Raw genomic sequence first — 22840 nt, forward strand, 5'->3', positions numbered from 1 at the left:
TGCTGATTTTGAGTTGCAATCCACTGATTTTGGCAATACACATGATATGGAAGAGGTGAAACTTTAAAAAAAAAAACTTGTAGAATGGGGCTGCGGCTCCCACAAAGGATGAAAATGGACCAGAAATAGGTTCAAAGGTTCACGGTAGAATCATTTATTGGGTATAAGAAGAATAAAAAAACAGGAGATGACGCATTTCGGGAGGTGCCCTCCCTTCCTCAGATCAGAATACATTATGGTTGACAAAAATGTATTCTGATCTGAGGAAGGGAGGGCACCTCCCGAAACGCGTCATCTCCTGTTTTTATTTTTCTTGTACCCAACAAATGGTTCTACTGTGAACCTTTGAACCTATTTCTGATCCATTTTCATCCTTTGTGGGAGCTGCAGCGCCATTCTACAAGGTTTTTTACAAGTTTCTCCGCATCCTCACCCAGGACAGCAGTATTGCTTGCTCCTGCAACCCAGAAGGCTGAGCAGCGACTCTGGATCCAAAGTACCCCATTATCACTGGGGTGATAGGCTCATATTTCTGTTCTCCAAGGTGAGCGGCCATCTATATGGTTTTTTGGTCAGCTTCTGGACCCCTCTGGTCCTGTTACCAAGGTTATAGCGCCGGTATTGGTGTTTCTATTATTTCTCCTTAACACATGATATGGAAAGGTTTTATGAACTGTACCTTTTTTTGTGAAAAGGCGCAAAAAAGGCACAAAACCACCAAAAAGGTGCAAAACCACTTAAAACCTACACCAGCCCAGACTTAGCTTAGCTTTTTGGTGTATGTGAAGAGAGAAATCTCATAAAATATTTACCTGCACAAAATGTATCAAATGCCCTGCTAACTTTTGATAAATTTGGCGCTCCTACACATCACAGCACACAAAAAAAGGTATAGAAAAATGCTTCACTTACACCTACAATGATAAATGCTTCACTTTACACCTACAATGATGAATGCCCCCCCCCCCCCCCACACACTAAGCTTTTGAGTCAACAGGGGGGGGGGGGGGCATTTATCAATATAGGTGTAAGTGAAGCATTTATCATTGTAGGTGTAAGTGAAGCATTCATCATTGTAGGTGTAAGTGAAGCATTCATCATTGTAGGTGTAAGTGAAGCATTTATCATTGTAGGTGTAAGTGAAGCATTTATCATTGTAGGTGTAAGTGAAGCATTTATCATTGTAGGTGTAAGTGAAGCATTTTTCTACACCTTTTTTTGTGTGCTGTGATGTGTAGGAGCACCAAATTTATTAAAAGTTAGCAGGGCATTTGATACATTTTGTGCAGGTAAATATTTTCTGAGATTTCTCTCTTCACATACACCAAAAAGCTAAGCTAAGTCTGGGCTGGTGTTAGTTTTTGGTGGTTTTGCGCCTTTTCACAAAAAGGCGCTGTACATAAAACCCTTCCATATTATGTGTATTGCCAAAATCAGTGGATTGCAACTCAAAATCTGCGAAATGTGTAAACCAAAAGGTGCAAAAAAAAAAGGTGCAAAATGTGTATGTCAGAATTATATATATATATATATATATATATATATATATATATATAAAAACAGAAGGAGAGCAGCACATCCCCAATATAAGGTGCACGGGTGCCGTCAGCATAGGGCCCAGGTTCAGGGATCCATACAATAGTAGCAAATAGGCAGCAGCAACTCCATAAAGTGCAAAAAAAGTGGATTTTATTCACACAACGTGAGGCAGCCTCACGTTGTGTGAATAAAATCCACTTTTTTTGCACTTTATGTAGTTGCTGCTGCCTATTTGCTACTATATATATATATATATATATATATATATATACACAATATGACTGTAAAATTGTGTTAAAGGAAATCTGTCATCAGTATCACCCGTACTAACCTGTCATACGGCTTGGAGTGCGGGTGATACTGATCAAAATGATACTTACGGCGTCCGGAACTGTCATGCAGTTTCTCTGTTATTGCTCGTTTTCAGGATATGCAGAGCTCCGGGCACTCTGACATAATCTTCGACTGGCCGGCTCATCCATATGCATAACACAGTAGGACGACCGCACGAGCAGGGTGGTGGTTATACATATGGATGAACCCCACCGAAGATTACGTCAGAGTGTCCGGAGCTCGTTTTTTTTTGCGCATACGCCATTGACCGTGCGGTTTACTTAACAATATATTTTTATCGTTCAGACATTACTGCACGCGGCGATACCACACGTTTATTTTTATTTACAAAGCTGTTGTTTTTTTCAAATGGGAAAAGGGGGGTGATTCTTACTTTCATTAGGGAAGGGGTTAAATGATCTTTATTAACTTTTTTTGCAGTGTTATAGCCCCCTCTAGTGGCTATAGTACTGCACACACTGATCTTATACACAGATCACTACCATGCATTAACATGGCAATGATCAGTGTTATAGGCAGTCTATTCCTCAAGCCTGGATTTCAGGCTTGTAGCAATCAATCGCCGACCGGACGCGCTAGAGGCAGGTAATGGACCCTTCGCTCGCGTTCTAGCTGATCGGGACATTGCGATTTCACAGCGATGGTCCCGATCAGCCCGACTGAGCTGCCGGGAGTGTATTTTTGTTACTTTAGACGCGGTGATCAACTTTGGACGCCGCGTCTAAAGGGTTAATAGCGTGCGGCACAACGATCGGTGAGGCACCCTATTAGCCCAAGGTCCCGGCTTTCATTAGCTGCCAGGACTGACCCGCTATGACCCCGTGTTATAGACCGGGATTGGGCACAGGGCGTACTGGTACACCCTGCGTCCTTAAGAAGTTAAAAGGGTTATCCAGGAATAGAAAAACAGAGCTAATTTCTACCAAAAACAGCTCCACACCTGTCTTCAGGTTGTGTGTGGTACTACAACTTGGCTCCATTTACTTCAATGAAACTGAACTGTCCTAATATCTCTACCTCATATCTTGTCCTCATATCCTGTCCTCATAATCCGACCTCATATCTTGTCTTCATATATTTTTCTCATATTCCGTCCTCATATCCTGAACTCATACCCTGTCCTCATATCCCGAACTTATATCCTGAACTCATATCCTGTCCTCATATCCTGAACTCATATCCTGTCCTCATATCCTGAACTCATACCCTGTCCTCATATCCCAAACTCATATGTCCTCATATCCTGTCCTCATATCCCGTCCTCATATCCTGAACTCATATCCTGTCCTCATATCCCGAACTCATATCCTGAACTCATATCCTGTCCTCATATCCCGTCCTCATATCCCGAACTCATATCCTGAACTCATATCCTGTCCTCATATCCCGTCCTCATATCCTGTCCTCATATCCTGAACTCATATCCCGTCCTCATATCCTGTCCTCATATCCCGTCCTCATATCCTGAACTCATATCCTGTCCTCATATCCCGAACTCATATCCTGAACTCATATCCTGTCCTCATATCCCGTCCTCATATCCCGAACTCATATCCTGAACTCATATCCTGTCCTCATATCCCGTCCTCATATCCTGTCCTCATATCCTGAACTCATATCCTGTCCTCATATCCTGAACTCATATCCTGTCCTCATATCCCGTCCTCATATCCCGTCCTCATATCCTGAACTCATATCCCGTCCTCATATCCTGTCCTCATATCCTGAACTCATATCCTGAACTCATATCTTTGTCCTCATATCTTGTCCTCATATCCCCTCCTCATGTGGGACTGAGCTGTGATAAAGAGATTGTAGGCCAAAAATAGAAGGGGGTGTGGCTTATGGGATGGGCGCGACTTGCAAGTCGGACCAACACATTTACCTTTAGAATAAGGTTGGACTTGGCTGTGATGAAGAGATTATGGTTAAAGGACCTGTGATGTGGGTGTATACAGATTACGGTGTTTTCGACCTTCAGCCAGAAGAAAAATGGGCCAAAAATAGAAGGGGTGTGGCTTACCAGTGGGGACATTTATCACCAAATGGTGCAGGGCATGTGAGAAATATGGGGCTAGTGCACATTTGTGAAATTTTGAGACTTCATCAGCAGTTGGGACTTTAAAAAAAAAATGCTGTGTGGTGGTGGTGTATGTTTGTTGCGTATTTGAGAGCTGTGCGACAAAAATGCCACAAAAAAAAAAAAAAAGTTGCACTTCATAAATCAGCTACTACTGCAAAGTAAAAAAAAAGCAAAAGAGAAGAAACAAAAGAAAATTATAGTAAAAATTACAATAATAAAAAAGTCGCACAATTTCTGAAACTTTTCTACACCAGAAAAGGCTTTAAATCTGTTACTAATACCCCCCCCCCCCCCCCCAAAAAAAAAAAATTCTGTAGTGCAATGTGTAAAAACAGAACCCCACAAATATAAAATTTTTCTCCACAAATAATTTTTGTATTTGGGCTTCACCATAGGTTTTGTGGTAAAATGAGTGATGGCACAGTTGGTCCCGCAAAAAATTAAGGTGGAAAATTAAAAGACTTATGGCAATATAAAGGCGAGACTAAAATAAATGAAAATGCTAAAAAAATTGTCTGCATCATCAAGGGGTTAAAGGGGTACTCTGCCCCTAGACATCTTATTGTGGTGTCAGCAGGTGCAATGTAGGGTAGATGTTATAACCCAAGGGACAGATGTTATTAACCCCTTCTTGTCGTGACGCCAGGGCGTGGTTTAGCCTTAGCCATCCAAAAGGTAATACCACTGGCCCTGGGCTCGGCACGGGGGGCAATGAAGACACCAACACCAAGTTACGGACAACGGTAGCTTTACTGAGGGTAGACAGGGGATACAGTCTATACAGTACAGCCACTATCCCTAGGAGGTGACCAGTGACACAAGGGACCTCGCAGGCTTGCTGGGACTTGCAGTATGTAGAGACACTTCAGTGCAGGCCACGGTGACTATATAGAAGACTTGACTGACTTGACAATTGACATGAAGATGACTTTGATCTTACTTGAGATGACTTGTGGCTGCAGATAGAGATGAGCGAACTTACAGTAAATTCAATTCGTCATGAACTTCTCGGCTCAGCAGTTGATGACTTTTCCTGCATAAATTAGTTCAGCTTTCCGATGCTCCCGTGGGCTGGAAAAGGTGGATACAGTCCTAGGAGATTCTTTCCAAGGAATGTATCCGCCTTTTCCAGCCCACCGGAGCACCTGAAGGCTGAACTAATTTACGCAGGATAAGTCATCAACTGCTGAGCCGAGAAGTTCGTGACTAATCGAATTTACTGTAAGTTCGCTCATCTCTAGCTGCAGACTTTAGGCTTGAGGCCTTCAATGCTCCGGACACAGACACTGAGACGACTGCACTGGACAGCAATGAGCTAAGAGAGAGATTGCAGCGCCTCCCCTGGTTTTATAGGGGGGCTGTGCAAGGAGCCCATAGGTCACTTGGGGGGGGGGGGGGGGGGTCACCTGGTCACTAGTGCCTCCTGGGTAACAAGCACATGGTAACAGCTATTAAAGAAACAGTACATTTTATTATACAACTTATGTACATCGGGGATAACACATAAAGGGGGCCCTGGAGACATGGAGAGAATCTGCCTGACAGGGCAGGAGAAGTATGGGGACACACCATCCCGTACTGGGCCACCACATTATCTGATATTAGATGTCTGATCGCGGTGGGCCCGCCGCTGGGGACCCCTATGATCTCACTGCTGCGCCTGGTGTTTGTTTAGAGCGTCGGGTGCAGCGCCAGAGGCTCGTGACATCACAACTAAGCCCCCTCAATGCAAGTCTACGGGAGGGGACGTGACGGACGTCACGTCCCCTCCCATAGACTTGCATTGAGGGGGTGTGGCTGTGACATCACAAGCGGGACGTGGCCATGACGTCACAAGCCTCCGCCCTGCATCGCCAATCTTCCGACATGGATCGAAGTTCGCTCCGTGCACCGGATATCTGGGGTGCCGCAGCTGAGATTTGGATAGGGAATAAGATTTCTAGGGGCGGAGTACCCCTTTAACTGCCGAAGTAAGCATCGGACGGGAAAGATTCCATTGATCAAATGTGATTCCATCGTCAGAGATTCCGCAGTGTGAACAGGTCAACAGAAATCTCATTGAAATCTATAGAAAGCTTCATGCAACTGAAATTCCGTAGTGTGAACGGGCCCTAATGGAAGGAAATCTCTGCACTGGTCTCGCCTTGACGTGAATAGGTCTCCTGTTGACCCATTTACACTGCCAAATTCTAGCTGCGGAAATTCACCCGCCTAAAGAATAAGCGTTTGTTCCTTCTGCAAAATTACGTGCCATCTGCATCCCCGTCAATGGCCAATGCTCAGACGGAATCTCCAATCTAGACTGAGATTCCTCAGTGTGAACGTACCCTTAAAGGGGATCTCCCTTGTTTATACAGTTTTTTGTTATTATGTTTGTGCGTTATGTGTGTATAAGTATGTTTTTTGTGATTATGTACCGTATTTTTCGCCGTATAAGACGCACTTTTTCTTCCCCAAAACTGGGGGGAAAAAGTCGGTGCGTCTTATACGGCGAATACACCCCTATCGCGGCGGTCCCTGCGGCCATCAACGGCCGGGACCCGCGGCTAAGACAGGACATCACCGATCGCGGTGATGCCCTGTATTAACCCTTCAGACACGGCGATCAAAGCTGACCGCCGCGTCTGAAGGGAAAGTGACACTAACCCGGCTGTTCAGTCAGGCTGTTCGGGACCGCCGCGGTGAAATCGCTGCGTCCCGAACAGCATACAGGACACCGGGAGGGACCTTACCTGCCTCCTCGGTGTCTTCTCCGTTCAGGGATCCCCTGTATGGCCGGCGCTCTCCTTCCTCGTCATCACGTACGTGCGTCGGCGTGCAGAACGACGTGATGGCGGCGACGGAGAGCGAGGATACCCGGCCGGCAGTAGAGACGTTCCGGAGCGACGGGGACACGGCGACAGCGATGGAGCGACATCCAGGGCAGCGGTGACGGGTCCGGAGCGGCGGGGACACGTGAGTATTACCTCCTATGCAGTGGTCTTCAATCTGCGGACCTCCAGATGTTGCAAAACTACAACTTCCAGCATGCCCGGACAGCCAATGGCTGTTCGGGCATGCTGGGAGTTGTAGTTTTGCAACATCTGGAGGTCTGCAGCTTGAAGACCACTATTGGGTTCAAAATCTTAATTTTTTTTGATTTTGCACCTATAAATTGGGTGCGTCTTATACGCCGGTGCGTCCTATAGGACGAAAAATACGGTATATATGTATTTTCTTACCTTTTGTGAAGATCCGGAAGCTGGCCCCTTTTTCTTCCAGTGGCTTGCTGTGTAACCTCGTCCTCCGCCATGTTGTGTTCAGTAAGTGGGATGTCGGGGGGGGTGTGTTCTTGCTTCTGTCCTTCCTATCTTCTGACGTCCGAGGCAAATCTTTTCTTCCTGTTTCTTCCGTGGCTCAGTGACGAATCTGCGGCCTCTTCCGGCGCATGCGCAGGTATTTTTTTTTTTTACCAATAAAGTTTTTTTTGTCTAATTGACAAACTCTCTGCGCTTGCGCGAAGCTACGCTGTTAGCGTAGACCTAACGTACGCTACGCTGTTAGCGTAGCACTTGCGTACCCGCGCATGCGCAGACAGTTTCTCAATTAGACAAAAAAAACTTTTTGGGTAAAAAAAAAAAACAACAACTACCTGCGCATGCGCCGGAAGAGGCCGCAGATTCGTCGCTGAGCCACGGAAGAAACAGGAAGAAAAGATTCACCTCGGACGTCAGAAGATAGGAAGGACAGAAGCAAGAACACACCCCCCGACATCCCACTTACCGAACACAACATGGTGGAGGCCGAGGTTACACAGCAAGCCGCTGGAAGAAAAAGGGGCCAGCTTCCGGATCTTCACAAAAGGTAAGAAAATACATATATACATAATCACAACACACATAAAAAAACACATACTTATACACACATAACACACAAACATAATAACAAAAAACAGTATAAACAAGGGAGAACCCCTTTAAAGGATTAGTTCAGTCCTGAAAAACGTATTCCCTATCCTAAGGATAGGGGGATGTTTCAGATCGTGGGGGCCCGACTGCTGGGGCCCCCATGATCTTCTGTACGGGGCCCCTGCAGCCCGTGAGAATGGGGCGTGTTGACCACCGCACGAAGTGGCGGCTGACACGCCCCCTCAATGCAACTCTATGGAAGGGCCGGAGCGCTGCCTTCGGCAGTCTCCGGCTCTGCCATAGAGTTGTATTGAGGGGGCCTGTTGGCCGCTGCTTTGTGCGGTGGTCAACATGCCCCCTTCCCTCGGGCTGCAGGGGCCCTGTACAGGAGATTGCGGGGCCCCCAGCAGTCAGACCCCCGCGATCTGAAATGTATCCATTGTCCTTAGGATAGGGCAGTGGACTTCAACCTGCGGACCTCCAGATGTTGCAAAACTACAACTCCCAGCATGCCCGGACAGCCGATGGCTGTCCGGGCATGCTGGGTATTGTAGTTTTGCAACATCTGGAGGTCCGCAGGTTGTAGACCACTGGGATAGGGGATAAGTTTTTCAGGACTGGACTATTCCTTTAAAGGGTAGCTCCCACCATTTTTTGCTAGCCCGTTCCCCCCCCCCCCCCCCCCGCTACGGCACTAGCCCGTTACCTCATCCCCCGCCCCCGCCCCGCATACCCCGTTGCCTCATTACACTTGCAGTTACTGCAGAGTCCGGCAGCGGGCATGCAGGGACAGCGGCGGCAACAAGGCGGCGGCAATGTGCGGGAGGAGTGGCCTCCCAGCCAGTGGCCGGGGAGCCAATGTGCTCGCTCCCGCCTGTCTGATTGACAGGCAGGGAGCGAGTGCAGCCTAACTGAAAAAAGACTGATCGCCACTCCAAAATCAGTCCTTATTCAGTAGCCGGTTTTTAAATGTAAATTAAACCTTTTTAATGAAAAAAAATTAAATAAAAGTATATTAGAGATATGTTGTATAACATAAGTACTACAACATATCAAAAAATAAAGTTGGTGACAGTGCCCATTTAAATAAGATTGTTTGTTTCCCATAGCAACCAATCACAGCTCAGCTTTCATTTCACCAGAGCAATGAGAAAGGAAAGCTGCGCTGTGATTGGTTGCTGTTGGCAACGAGGAGAATCTTCTCTTTAGACAGCGCAAAGATTCTGATGACAGGTAAATAGGGCGGGGCTATGACGTCACAAGGAAGCAGCGCAGGCGGCTACGCGTCACTTCTCCATGGCAACAGCCATATGTCAGCGCTCTAGAGCTTACGTCAGCAGCTAGAATTCCAATATGGCGGCCTAGCTCCATCAAGGGGGAAGACGCATCGCCATGTCCGCCGACGAGCTGTCAATGTCCGACGGGGAGCCGATGAGCAGGGAACGCTGGGCTCCGGTCGGGGCGGTGGCGGATGAAGCGGACGGGAGCGGCGGAGGAGGTGTGGAGGGAGCGGAGGCAGGCCGGCGGCGCTCCGGGTCGGTGTCGCTGGAGATGGGGGAGAAGCTGCGGCGGCTGGAGGAGGAGCAGGATCTGCTGAACTCGTCCCTGCTCGCCCTCACCTCGCACTTCGCTCAGGTGCAGTTCAGACTGAAGCAGATCGTGCGGGCGGAGGGTGCGGAGAAGGAGCGGCTGCTGGCAGAGCTGGAGGACTTCGCCTTCAAGGGCTGCCCCTATGTGCAGGGGGTGCGGGGGGCGTCAGGGCAGCTGGACGACACGGTAAGTGCCAAGGGGGCGGGGCCATCCTGACTGTATAACAATCCAACCAATCACAGCGCAGCTTTCACTTCATACTCCTTATAGAACGGTATTAACCCCTTAAGGACCCTGTTTTTTTTATTTTTTTATTATTCCGTTTTTGCACTTTTTTCCTCCTTACTAGAGATGAGCGAATTTACAGTAAATTCGATTTGTCACGAACTTCTCAGCTCGGCAGTTGATGACTTATCCTGCATAAATTAGTTCAGCTTTCCGGTGCTCCGGTGGGCTGGAAAAGGTGGATACAGTCCTAGGAGACTCTTTCCTAGGACTGTATCCACCTTTTCCAGCCCAAGGGAGCACCTGAAAGCTGAACTAATTTACCCAGGATAAGTCATCAACTGCCGAGCTGAGAAGTTCGTGACGAATCGAATTTACTGTAAGTTCGCTCATCTCTACTCCTCACCTTTAAAAAAAATCATAACTCTTTCAATTTTGCACCTAAAAATCCATATGATGGCTTATTTTTTGTGCGACCAATTCTACTTTATAATGACATCAGTCATTTTACCCAAAAATTTACGATGAAATGGGGAAAAAAAAAAATCATTGTGTGACAAAATTGTAGAGAAAACACAATTTTATAAATTTTGGGGGCTACCGTTTCTACGCAGTAAATTTTTTGGTAAATATGACCCCTTTATTCTGTAGGTTCATACAATTAAAATGATCCCCTACTTAAGGCTGGTTCACGTCATGTTTTCTCCTATACGGGAGCGCATACGGCAGGGGGGAGCTAAAACCTCGCGCTCCCGTATGTCATTCACTTCAATGAGCCGGCCGGAGGGAAACGTTCGGTCGGCTCATTTTTGCGCAGTATGCACATTTCCCCCGGACCTAAAACTGTGGTCAACCACGGTTTTAGGTCCGGTTGTAAAAGCGCATACAGCGCAAAAATGAGCCGACCGGACCGAACGTTTCCCTCCGGCCGGCTCATTGAAGTGAATGACATACGGGAGCGCGAGGTTTTAGCTCCCCCCTGCCGTATGCGCTCCCGTATGGGACAAAACGTAGTGTGGACCCAGCCTTAAATAGGTTTGATTTTGTCTAAGGATCGACAGATGTTGATTTTTATTTTTTTTTTAGAGCTGATACCGATAACCTGTGAACTTTCAGGCCGATAACTTATACCGATATTCTGTTGGCAGTATAGTCTCCCCCCACATTAGGTGCAGTATAGTTCTCCCCCGCATTAGGTGCAGTATAGTTCTCCCCCGCATTAGGTGCAGTATAGTCTCCCCCCACATTAGGTGCAGTACAGTTCCCCCACATTAGGTGCAGTACAGTTCCCCCACATTAGGTGCAGTATAGTTCTCCCCACATTAGGTGCAGTATAGTTCTCCCCACATTAGGTGCAGTATAGTTCCCCCACATTAGGTGCAGTATAGTTCCCCCACATTAGGTGCAGTATAGTTCCCCCACATTAGGTGCAGTATAGTTCTCCCCACATTAGGTGCAGTATAGTTCTCCCCACATTAGGTGCAGTATAGTTCTCCCCACATTAGGTGCAGTATAGTTCTCCCCCGCATTAGGTGCAGTATAGTTCTCCCCCGCATTAGGTGCAGTATAGTTCTCCCCCGCATTAGGTGCAGTATAGTTCTCCCCGCATTAGGTGCAGTATAGTTCTCCCCACATTAGGTGCAGTATAGTTCTCCCCACATTAGGTGCAGTATAGTTCTCCCCACATTAGGTGCAGTATAGTTCTCCCCACATTAGGTGCAGTATAGTTCTCCCCACATTAGGTGCAGTATAGTTCCCCACATTAGGTGTGCAGTATGGTTCCCCCACATTAGGTGTGCAGTATAGTTCTCCGCACATTAGGTGTGCAGTATGGTTCCCCCACATTAGGTGTGCAGTATGGTTCCCCCACATTAGGTGTGCAGTATGGTTCCCCCACATTAGGTGTGCAGTATGGTTCCCCCACATTAGGTGTGCAGTATGGTTCTCCCCACATTAGGTGTGCAGTATGGTTCTCCCCACATTAGGTGTGCAGTATGGTTCCCCCACATTAGGTGTGCAGTATTGTTCCCCCACATTAGGTGTGCAGTATGGTTCCCCCACATTAGGTGTGCAGTATGGTTCCCCCACATTAGGTGTGCAGTATGGTTCTCCCCACATTAGGTGTGCAGTATGGTTCTCCCCACATTAGGTGTGCAGTATGGTTCTCCGCACATTAGGTGCAGTATAGTTCTCCCACATTAGGTGTGCAGTATGGTTCCCCCACATTAGGTGTGCAGTATGGTTCCCCCACATTAGGTGCAGTATGGTTCTCCCCACATTAGGTGCAGTATGGTTCTCCCCACATTAGGTGTGCAGTATGGTTCCCCCACATTAGGTGTGCAGTATGGTTCCCCCACATTAGGTGTGCAGTATGGTTCCCCCACATTAGGTGTGCAGTATGGTTCCCCCACATTAGGTGTGCAGTATGGTTCCCCCACATTAGGTGTGCAGTATGGTTCCCCCACATTAGGTGTGCAGTATGGTTCCCCCACATTAGGTGTGCAGTATGGTTCCCCCACATTAGGTGTGCAGTATGGTTCTCCCCACATTAGGTGTGCAGTATGGTTCTCCCCACATTAGGTGTGCAGTATGGTTCTCCCCACATTAGGTGTGCAGTATGGTTCCCCCACATTAGGTGTGCAGTATGGTTCTCCCCACATTAGGTGTGCAGTATGGTTCTCCCCACATTAGGTGTGCAGTATGGTTCTCCCCACATTAGGTGTGCAGTATGGTTCTCCCCACATTAGGTGTGCAGTATGGTTCCCCCACATTAGGTGTGCAGTATGGTTCCCCCACATTAGGTGTGCAGTATGGTTCCCCCACATTAGGTGTGCAGTATGGTTCCCCCACATTAGGTGTGCAGTATGGTTCCCCCACATTAGGTGTGCAGTATGGTTCCCCCACATTAGGTGTGCAGTATGGTTCCCCCACATTAGGTGTGCAGTATGGTTCCCCCACATTAGGTGTGCAGTATGGTTCCCCCACATTAGAGGTGCAGTATGGTTCTCCCCACATTAGGTGTGCAGTATGGTTCTCCCCACATTAGGTGTGCAGTATGGTTCCCCCACATTAGGTGTGCAGTATGGTTCCCCCACATTAGGTGTGCAGTATGGTTCCCCCACATTAGGTGTGCAGTATGGTTCCCCCACATTAGGTGTGCAGTATGGTTCTCCCCACATTAGGTGTGCAGTATGGTTCTCCCCACATTAGGTGTGCAGTATGGTTCTCCCCACATTAGGTGTGCAGTATGGTTCCCCCACATTAGGTGTGCAGTATGGTTCTCCCCACATTAGGTGTGCAGTATGGTTCTCCCCACATTAGGTGTGCAGTATGGTTCTCCCCACATTAGGTGTGCAGTATGGTTCTCCCCACATTAGGTGTGCAGTATGGTTCTCCCCACATTAGGTGTGCAGTATGGTTCCCCCACATTAGGTGTGCAGTATGGTTCCCCCACATTAGGTGTGCAGTATGGTTCCCCCACATTAGGTGTGCAGTATGGTTCCCCCACATTAGGTGTGCAGTATGGTTCCCCCACATTAGGTGTGCAGTATGGTTCCCCCACATTAGGTGTGCAGTATGGTTCTCCCCACATTAGGTGTGCAGTATGGTTCCCCCACATTAGGTGTGCAGTATGGTTCCCCCACATTAGGTGTGCAGTATGGTTCTCCCACATTAGGTGCAGTATGGTTCTCCCCACATTAGGTGTGCAGTATGGTTCTCCCCACATTAGGTGTGCAGTATGGTTCTCCCCACATTAGGTGTGCAGTATGGTTCCCCCACATTAGGTGTGCAGTATGGTTCCCCCACATTAGGTGTGCAGTATGGTTCCCCCACATTAGGTGTGCAGTATGGTTCCCCCACATTAGGTGTGCAGTATGGTTCCCCCACATTAGGTGTGCAGTATGGTTCCCCCACAAACATACAGCCTTCAGCCATATACAGTGTATGGCTGGAGGCTTTATGCCTGTGTACTGCCCCACTTCAGTTCTCTGACCACCAGCCGGAGGAGCGGTGGTCTGAGAACCGAAGCTGACGTGCCGCTGGTCACTTACCATGCTGGCCAGCACGCGTCTTCCACCTCCATGTTCCACTCCTCCGCGCCTCCGTTGCTATGGGCGCATGGTCAGTGACGTCCCGGCGGCCGCTGCGTTTTTAAAGTTGACGTGGGGCCGCAGAGAGTTGACTGGGGCATCCCTGTGTCCCGAAAACATCTTTCGGGACACAGGGATGTCCGGGCTGCAAATATATTCATCGGGGGCGCACGCACTGGACGCATTATCGGCAAGGTTAGATGCCGATAACAAAATCGTGAATATCGGCCGATCCCTAATTTTGTCGTACTCCTGGAAATAATCATAACTACATGCAGGAAAATGTGTACGTTTAAAATTGTCATATTCTGACACCTATAACTTTTTTATTTTTCCGTATACGGGGCGGTATGAGGGCTCATTTTTTGTGCCGTGATCTGAAGTTTTTAGCGGTACCCTTTTTGTATTGATAGGACTTTTTGATCACTTTTTATTCATTTTTTCATGATATAACAAGTGACCAAAATGCGAATTTTTTTGCGCGCACGCCATTGTCCGTACGGTTTAATTAACTATATATTTTTATAATTCGGACATTTTCACACGTGGCGATACCACATATGTCTTTTTTTTTATTGACAGGGTTTTTTTTGTTTTTTTTTTATGGGAAAATGGGGGTTATTCTTACTTTTATTAGGGAAGGGGTTAAATGATCTTTATACACTTTATTTATTTATTTTTGTTCACTTTTTTTTTTTTTTTTTTTGCAGTGTTATAGCTCCCATAGGGCCTATAACACTGCACACACTGATCTTTTACACTGATCATTGTTATCCCATAGGATAACATTGATCAATGATTCTGCTGCTTGACTGCTCATGCCTGGATCTCAGGCACTGAGCAGTCATTCGGCGATCGGACACACAGGAGGAAGGTAAGGCACCCTTCTTGTGTCCTCCAGCTATGCTCCACAGGAAGTTGTGTAGTTCTTTCCAGTCTGACCACAGTGCTCTCTGCTGACACCTCTGTCCATGTCAGGAACTACCGGAGCAGGAGAGGTTTGCTATGGGGATTTGCTCCTGCTCTGGACAGTTCCCGACATGGACAGAGGTGTGGATTTTCTGAAGCGTATTTGCCACCGAAAATCCGCAGCGAATTTCTCTCTCGTTGATTTCAGTGGGTCAGCAGAAAATCCACAATAGTGGCAGATTTACTGATATTCAGCGTGCCCATTGAAGTCAGTGATAGCAAAATCTGCTTCAGATTTTCTGCAACAAATACACTTCAGAAAATCTGCAAGAAAATTCACCTGTGTGAACCGACCCTTAGGTTATGTTCACACGGCGGAATTTCCGAGTGGAATCCGGCAGAAAAGTTTCGCTTTGATATTCCGTTGCAGCAGAGTCTCATTGTTTTTAAGGGATTCTGCTGCACCGTGTGCATGGTGGAATTTTTACGGAATGTCTGCCCAAAAAGTTTCCGCCGGGCGGCAATGCATTCCCGAGCGTATTCTACAGAAAAGATTGACACGTCAATTTATTTTGGCAGAGGCCAAAATCGAGATTTCCACTGCAAATATCTCCGCTTCTGAAATTCCGCCGTGCGCACGGTGCAGCAGAATCCCATTAAAAACAATGAGACTCTGCTGCAACGGAATTCTCGAGTGAAGCTTTTCCGTCAGATTCCCCTCGGAAATTCCGCCGTCTCAACATAGCCTAAGGCAGTGTTTCCCAACCAGGGTGCCTCCAGGTGTTGCAAAACTACAAGTCCCAGCAGGCCCGGACAGCAAAAAGCTGCCAAAGGCTGTCCAGGCATGCTGGGAGTTGTAGTTTTGCAACATCTGGAGGCACCCTGATTGGGAAACACTGGCCTAAGGGTCCCGTTCACATGGGCGGATTTTCTAGCAGATTTTCCAAAGCGTATTTGCTGCAAAAAATCAGCAGCAGATTTTGCTATCAATAACTTCAATGTGCACGTTGAATATCAGTAAATCTGCCACTATTAAAGGACAACGGCAGTGCAGTATACACTTATCCCCTATCTACAAGATAGGGGATAAGTGTTTGATCGCGGGGGGGTCCGACCGCTGGGACCCCTCCGCGATCTCCCTAACGGGGCGCCGCCATTAGCGCTCATAGTGAGCGCTAAGGTGCGTAGCGTTGACCTAGAGGTCAACTGTGACGCCCCGTCTCCTCCCCGTCCCCATACAGTTCTATTGGGGGAGGCACGAACACTGCCTCCCCGCCTCTCCGATAGAGATGTATGGAGGAGGCGTGCCGGCTGCAACGTCATGCTGCGGCTGGCATGCCCCCTGCACGGGACAGCCGCAGCCCCGTACAGGAGATCACAGGGGGTCCCAGCGGTCGGACCCCCCGCGATCAAACACTTATCCCCCTATCCTGTGGATAGGGGATAAGTGTTAATCACGCTGCAGATGTCCTTTAAGGCTTTTCTGCTGACCCATTGAAGTCAATGAGAGAGAAATTCGCTGCGGATTTTCGGCGGCAAATATGCTTCGGAAAATCCACCAGGGGTCTCAGAAGGTGAGAAGGAAGGAAACGTAAGCCACAAAATGGGGTTAATGGCCTTTAATGGAAACAATGGTCGGACACCAGCCGGTCACCATCATCATCCACATGCAATATCTCTGCCTGCCCCCCCCCCCCCCCATCCATTTACCGGCATTCATCTGCTAGATCACCCGGGACCCTATTGAGGGTGGCATTTTTCTATCAAGTTACATTGGCACTAACCCTCTCTTTAGGCCCTTCAGATATCTGGGTCTTCTAGGAGGTATCTCCATTGCATCATGGTCCATTAGGTCGTCATATGTTGTGTACTGACCTTTTGAAGACATCTTTTTGGTGGGATAGTCACCTATACAGTAGTTTCTGAACCATCTTGAACTTTGATTGTATATCTCTTAGCCATTGGGCTTCCACTGAATAAGGTTGTCATCAGAGGGATACATCCATCAATTTTAATATATGTGCTAAGCTTTAATATCCAAAACGTAGGCACTCTGATTGTAATGTGTTAATATTGCATTATATATTTTGTACAATTACCTGTATATGTACAATAGACTCCCCCACCAATTCCATGCTCACTTCATTCTGTGGGTAGGAACGATTCCAATGATACCAAATTTCAATAATTCGTGTTCCCTTCTATAAAAAGCAAATGGAACCACTAGACACCACGGATGAGTGGGATTTAATGTTTGAATGCCATTGATTGTTGCATTTAAAGGACATCGGCATTGTTGCATGAAGGACATCGGCATGATCGCCTATGTCCGTGGTTATCGGCAGACACAACTCCTGAAGCTGCATCCCACTCCCTTACTCGCCCCATTATGTACGTGCATGTCATGGGTCGGGAAAGGGTTAATGTGATTGGACGCATTGCAATGCACCGCCGTATACCTCGCCATCCTACTGGTGGCATAGTGACGGTATACGCTAATTTAACAAGACTTGATAGCCTAGCAGACCGCGCTCTTGAGCTATTTCCATTAGGCAACCCCAGTGTTTCCCAACCAGTATGCCTCCAGCTTTTGCAAAACTTCAGCTCCCAGCATGTCCGGAGTTGTAGTTTTGCAGCAGCTGAAGGCCCGACGTATCCATAGACTTCTATTTTAGCAAGTGTAACACATAAAGGGGACACAAAGGGGAGACCCCACCCCCCCTCCATGATGTCTTACTCTCTTAGTCGTCTGACAGCCACCTATGAACGTGTAATGTTTGCTTATACAGGGACGTCTATGCCGATCCCTCTATAGACACGTGTAGAATAAACAGCAGGTATATATAGCCGCAGTCCCTGAAATCTCAGCTTGTACACAGGCGAGTGCTCCGGCCCTTCATCTCTCTCCGCAACAAAGCGCAGCCCCACCTCAAACCGGAATTTCATGTTTTGGAGCGTTCACACTTCCTTGTAATACAACATTTGGGGAAATGCTGACATTCCTGCAGTGAACCGGCTGATTTCTGAGTGCTCCCACAAGAAAGGGGGCTAGCCGAACGTTGTTATGAATTTAGGAGCCAGGGGGCCACTCGTAACATGACTTCATATGATCAGTCATTACTGCCCCCTCATCTCCCCCTGTGTCAGTCATTACTGTCCCCTCATCTCTCTGTATCACAGTCATTACTGCCCCCTCATCTCTCTGTATCACAGTCACTAGTGTCCCCCTCATCTCTCTGTATCAGTCATTACTGTCCCCTCATCTCTCTGTATCACAGTCATTACTGCCCCCTCATCTCTCTGTGTCATGGTCATTACTGCCCCCTCATCTCTCTGTATCACAGTCATTACTGCCCCCTCATCTCTCTGTATCACAGTCATTACTGCCCCCTCATCTCTCTGTATCACAGTCACTAGTGTCCCCCTCATCTCTCTGTATCAGTCATTACTGTCCCCTCATCTCTCTGTATCACAGTCATTACTGCCCCCTCATCTCTCTGTATCACAGTCATTACTGCCCCCTCATCTCTCTGTATCACAGTCATTACTGCCCCCTCATCTCTCTGTATCACAGTCATTACTGCCCCCTCATCTCTCTGTGTCACAGTCATTACTGCCCCCTCATCTCTCTGTATCACAGTCATTACTGCCCCCCTCATCTCTCTGTGTCATGGTCATTACTGCCCCCTCATCTCTCTGTATCACAGTCATTACTGCCCCCTCATCTCTCTGTATCAGTCATTACTGTCCCCTCATCTCTCTGTATCAAGTCATTACTGCCCCCTCATCTCTCTGTATCAGTCATTACTGTCCCCTCATCTCTCTGTATCACAGTCATTACTGTCCCCTCATCTCTCTGTATCACAGTCATTACTGCCCCCTCATCTCTCTGTATCACAGTCATTACTGTCCCCTCATCTCTCTGTATCACAGTCATTACTGTCCCCTCATCTCTCTGTATCACAGTCATTACTGTCCCCTCATCTCTCTGTATCACAGTCATTAGTGTCCCCTCATCTTCCCCTGTATCACAGTCATTAGTGCCCCCTCATCTCTCTGTGTCATGGTCATTAGTGTCCCCTCATCTTCCCCTGTGTCACAGTCATTAGTGCCCCCCTCATCTAGGTGTCAGTCCCCTGATCTCTCTGTGTCACAGTAATTAATGCCCCCTCATCTCTCTGTATCACAGTCATTACTGTTCCCTCATCTCTCTGTGTCACAGTCATTACTGTTCCCTCATCTCTCTGTGTCACACAGTCATTACTGTTCCCTCATCTCCCCGTGTCACAGTCATTACTGTCCCCTCATCTTTCCGTGTCAGTCATTACTGTCCCCCTCATCTCTCAATGTCACAGTCATTAGTGGCCACTTCATCTCCCTGTGTCACAGTCATTACTGTCCCCTCATCTCTCTCTGTCACAGTTGTGACTGTCCCATCACGTCTCTCTGTGTCATGGTCTTTAGTGTTTCTTCATCTCTCCCTCTGTCACAATCATAAGTCACCCCTTATTTCTCCCTGTGTCACATCCATCAGTGTCCCCTCATCTTTGAAAAAATACAAACTGTTTTACTTACCTCCATACTGATCCCCCTTTTTACCTCCAGTCGGCGCTCTGGTGTTACATGAGCAGCGGATGTCTCATGACTTCTGCAGCCAATCAGCAGCTGCTGTTCACATGACATCTGCTTCTAATGTTACACTGTAGCGCCAACCAGAGGCGGACTGGGAGATCGGTGTGAGAATGGAGGCCTAGGTAATTAAAACTGTTGGGCCTTTTTTTTTTTTTTTTTTTGTGTTTTTTTTTTTTTTTTTGTGTGTGTGTGTGTTTTTAAAGACAACTGCTACTGGAAAGGGCTGACAAAAATCTAGGCGCCACAACAAAATTCTTAGTTGCAGTGGGGACCCGGTGCCTGGGATTTGTCAAGCCTTGGATTAAAGCATAACTTCCTTCAATATTTAAGTAGCCCCAAAATTCTCCTGGTGCATTCTCCCTCCACAGTAACGCTGGTCCAGGAAGCTGAGCAGTGAGGAGCTGTTTGGTGGCTATGTTCTCATGCCAAATATTCATTCTGTTGCATGATAAAGTTATGTAGTCAAAAGTTAAAGGGGTACTCCGTAGGGAGGGGAAAAAAAACTGTTTTTGAAATCAACTGGTGCCGGAAAGTTATAAAAGGTTTATAAATTACTTCTATATAAAAATCTCAATCCTTCCAGTACTTATCAGCTGCTGTATGTTCCAGAGGAAGTTGTGTAGTTCTTTCCAGGCTGACCACAGTGCTCTCTGCTGACACCTCTGTCCATGTCAGGAACTGTCCAGAGCAAGATAGGTTTGCTATGGGGATTCGCTCCTGCACTGGACAGTTCCTGACATGGACAGCAGAAAGCACCGTAGTCAGACTAGAAAGAACTACACAACTTCCTCTGTAGTATACAGTAGGTGAGAAGTATTGAAAGGATTAAGATTTTTAGATAGAAGCAATTTACAAATCTTTCCAGCACCAGTCGATTTAAAGGGGTATTTCTCTGCTCAGCGTTTGGAACAAACTGTTACGAACGCTGGAGCCGGGAGCTCGTGATGTCACGCCTGCCCCCTCATGATGTCTCGCCCCGCCCCCTCAGTGCAAGTCCATGGGAGGGGGCGTGACGGCCGTCACGCCCCCTCCCATAAACTTGCATTGAGGGGGCAGGGCGTGACCTCATGAGGGGTTGGGGCTATGACGTCAGGAGCTCCCGGCTTCAGCGTTCGGAACAGTTTGTTCCAAACGCTGAGCAGTGGAGTACCCCTTTAAAGGGGTACTCCGCTGCCCTGCTTTCGGAGCTCCGCTCCCCAGCGTCCGGAAGCTTATTGTTCCGAGCGGCTGTGTGCGGGCTTCCGTGTTCAGGACCGCCTCTCGTAACGTCAACACTATGGGATGGGGGCGTGACGGCCGTCGCACCCTCTTCCCATAGACTTTCGTTGAGGGGGCGTGACGTCACCTACTAAACAGTGCTTGTCCTGGCACGATCGACCTGGCAATACTTGGTTACTCCAGAACCAGACCCCCTGTTTGCAGCAGTTTCCACCGTTCCGATCCTAATCCGATTTCCCTCGCTATTTTGGGTGTGGATCGGACTGCACCTTGACCTTAATTCTAGTATAGAATAGATGTTTTCTATTGTACTTGGATCCTTTCTGTGGCTCGGCACCATTTCCATATGTAGAGATGTCAGAATGATTGGCTCCTGGCGGTAAAATCCTGCGACTGCTATGAGTAATGACATTATACAAACAACACGCCGCCTCTGCTATCAGCACCTAGAACCTGTTGTGCTTGTACTTATTGCTATAATGGACGCTCTTCTTTTCCTTTTTAATGCTTCTCTGGTGCAGGAACTGGTAAGTGTCTTGTTATGATTTTTCAATACATTTTTCTTTCTGGTCCATTGATGCTTTGTCTGTTTAAAGGGGTACTCCGGTGGAAAAATTTTTTGTTAAATCAACTGGTGCCATAAATTTAAACAGATTTGTAAATGACTTCTATTTAAAAATCTTTTCCCTTCCAGTACTTATTAGTGACTGTATGCTACAGAGGAAATTCTTTTCTTTTTGAATTTCTTTTTTATCTTGTCCACAGTGCTCTCTGCTGACACCTGATGCCCGTATCAGGAACTGTCCAGAGCAGGAGAAAATTCCCATAGCAAAGCTATGCTGCTCTGGAAAGTTCCTGATACGGGCATTAGGTGTCAGCAGAGAGCACTGTGGACAAGACAAAAAAGAAATTCAAAAAGAAAATAATTTCCTCTGTAGCATACAGCTGCTTAAAGGGGTACTCCGGTGAAAAACTTCATTTTTTTTTTGGGGGGGGGGGGGGGGCAGAAAGTTAAGCAGATTTGTAAATTACTTCTATTAAAAAATCTTAATCCTTCCTGTACTTATTAGCTGCTGAATACTACAGCGGAAATTCTTATCTTTTTGAAACACAGAGCTCTCTGCTGACATCATGACCACAGTGCTCTCTGCTGACATCTCTGTCCATTTTAGGAACTGTCCAGAACAGCATATGTTTGCTATGGGGATTTCCTTTTACTCTGGACAGTTCCTAAAATGGACAGAGATGTCAGCAGAGAGCACTGTGCTCATGATGAAAAGAAAATAATTTCCGCAGCAGCTAATAAGTACAGATTTTTTTAATAGAAGTAATTTACAAATCTGTTTAACTTTCTGGCACCAGTTGATTTAAAAAAATTAAAATAAAAATAAAATGTTTTCCACCAGAGTACCCCTTTAACGAAAATCTCCTGATAAAGACATGAAGGAATGTGTAATCAGAAAGTGACCCATTGTTTAAACCATATTTTTAAAGAATTTTTGATGATATTTTTTTCTAATTTTACAATCTAGATTTTAAAATAATTCTAATATCTTGCAGTTCCCATTCTGGTCACTAGGGCTAAAACTAAGCTGAGACGTCTTGTTCTGTACAGATCTTTTCCCAGTAATGCCTTTCTTTTCAGTGCAGACAGGAGTAGAGTAAAAAGTGACAGCAGTATATAGATAACACTGGATCCACCACCATTCACCATAGCTGAAGCTCAGCCTCCCACTTCCCTGTAGAATGTGAAAAGATCACAGAGAATGTCCAGTAATGTCTCTCATTCATCTGAATGGGACAGGTCCTGTCTACAGTTGTCTATGTCCATGGGTCCTCCTGTAAAGCATATCACAAATGCTGATAATCACAGCTCAGGCAAGATGTCTGCCACCATAACAATGCAAAAAATAAATAAAATAAATAAATATATATATATATATATATATATATATATATATATATATATATATATATATTAATTATAATCAGGAAAGAGAAACCGATTGGAAAAAAAAAAAGTATGCTTCAGTATCTGGATCTAATAAGGAAAAAAAAAAAAAAAAGATATATATATAATTAATACACTGCCTCAAAAGGGGTTGTTCGGGGAGCAAAAAAGGTTCTTCCTGTTCTGCCCCACTTCCTGGTCGTCTTGTAAGTATACTGTTCCGAGACGGAAGAGACGGGGGCCAGTCCTGATTATCGCGTGTGGGCGACACCAAACATAGCATAGCAGTTATCAACACTGTTATCGACAGGGCTGGCTCTGCCTATAGGCAAAATAGGCAGCTGCCTAGAGCATCCTCTTG

General features: G+C 46.8%; 1 protein-coding gene across 3 annotated transcripts in view; it reads left to right on the forward strand.

Moving 5' to 3' along the window:
- The window catches only part of RUNDC1 (RUN domain containing 1), a 97180-nt gene that overhangs the window by 41373 nt on the left and 32967 nt on the right, over positions 1-22840 (forward strand). The window contains exon 1 of one of the 3 annotated variants that reach the window (XM_056547608.1): positions 9122-9639. The exons of the other annotated variants lie outside the window; for them this stretch is intronic. Coding sequence (XP_056403583.1) covers positions 9256-9639 — 384 coding nt within the window. The 5' untranslated portion in view covers positions 9122-9255. Of the gene's footprint in view, positions 1-9121; positions 9640-22840 lie in introns of those variants that run through there. 3 annotated transcript variants of the gene reach the window in all.

Source organism: Hyla sarda, chromosome 12 (assembly GCF_029499605.1).
Source record: "Hyla sarda isolate aHylSar1 chromosome 12, aHylSar1.hap1, whole genome shotgun sequence".
Taxonomy (NCBI): Eukaryota; Metazoa; Chordata; class Amphibia; order Anura; family Hylidae; genus Hyla; species Hyla sarda.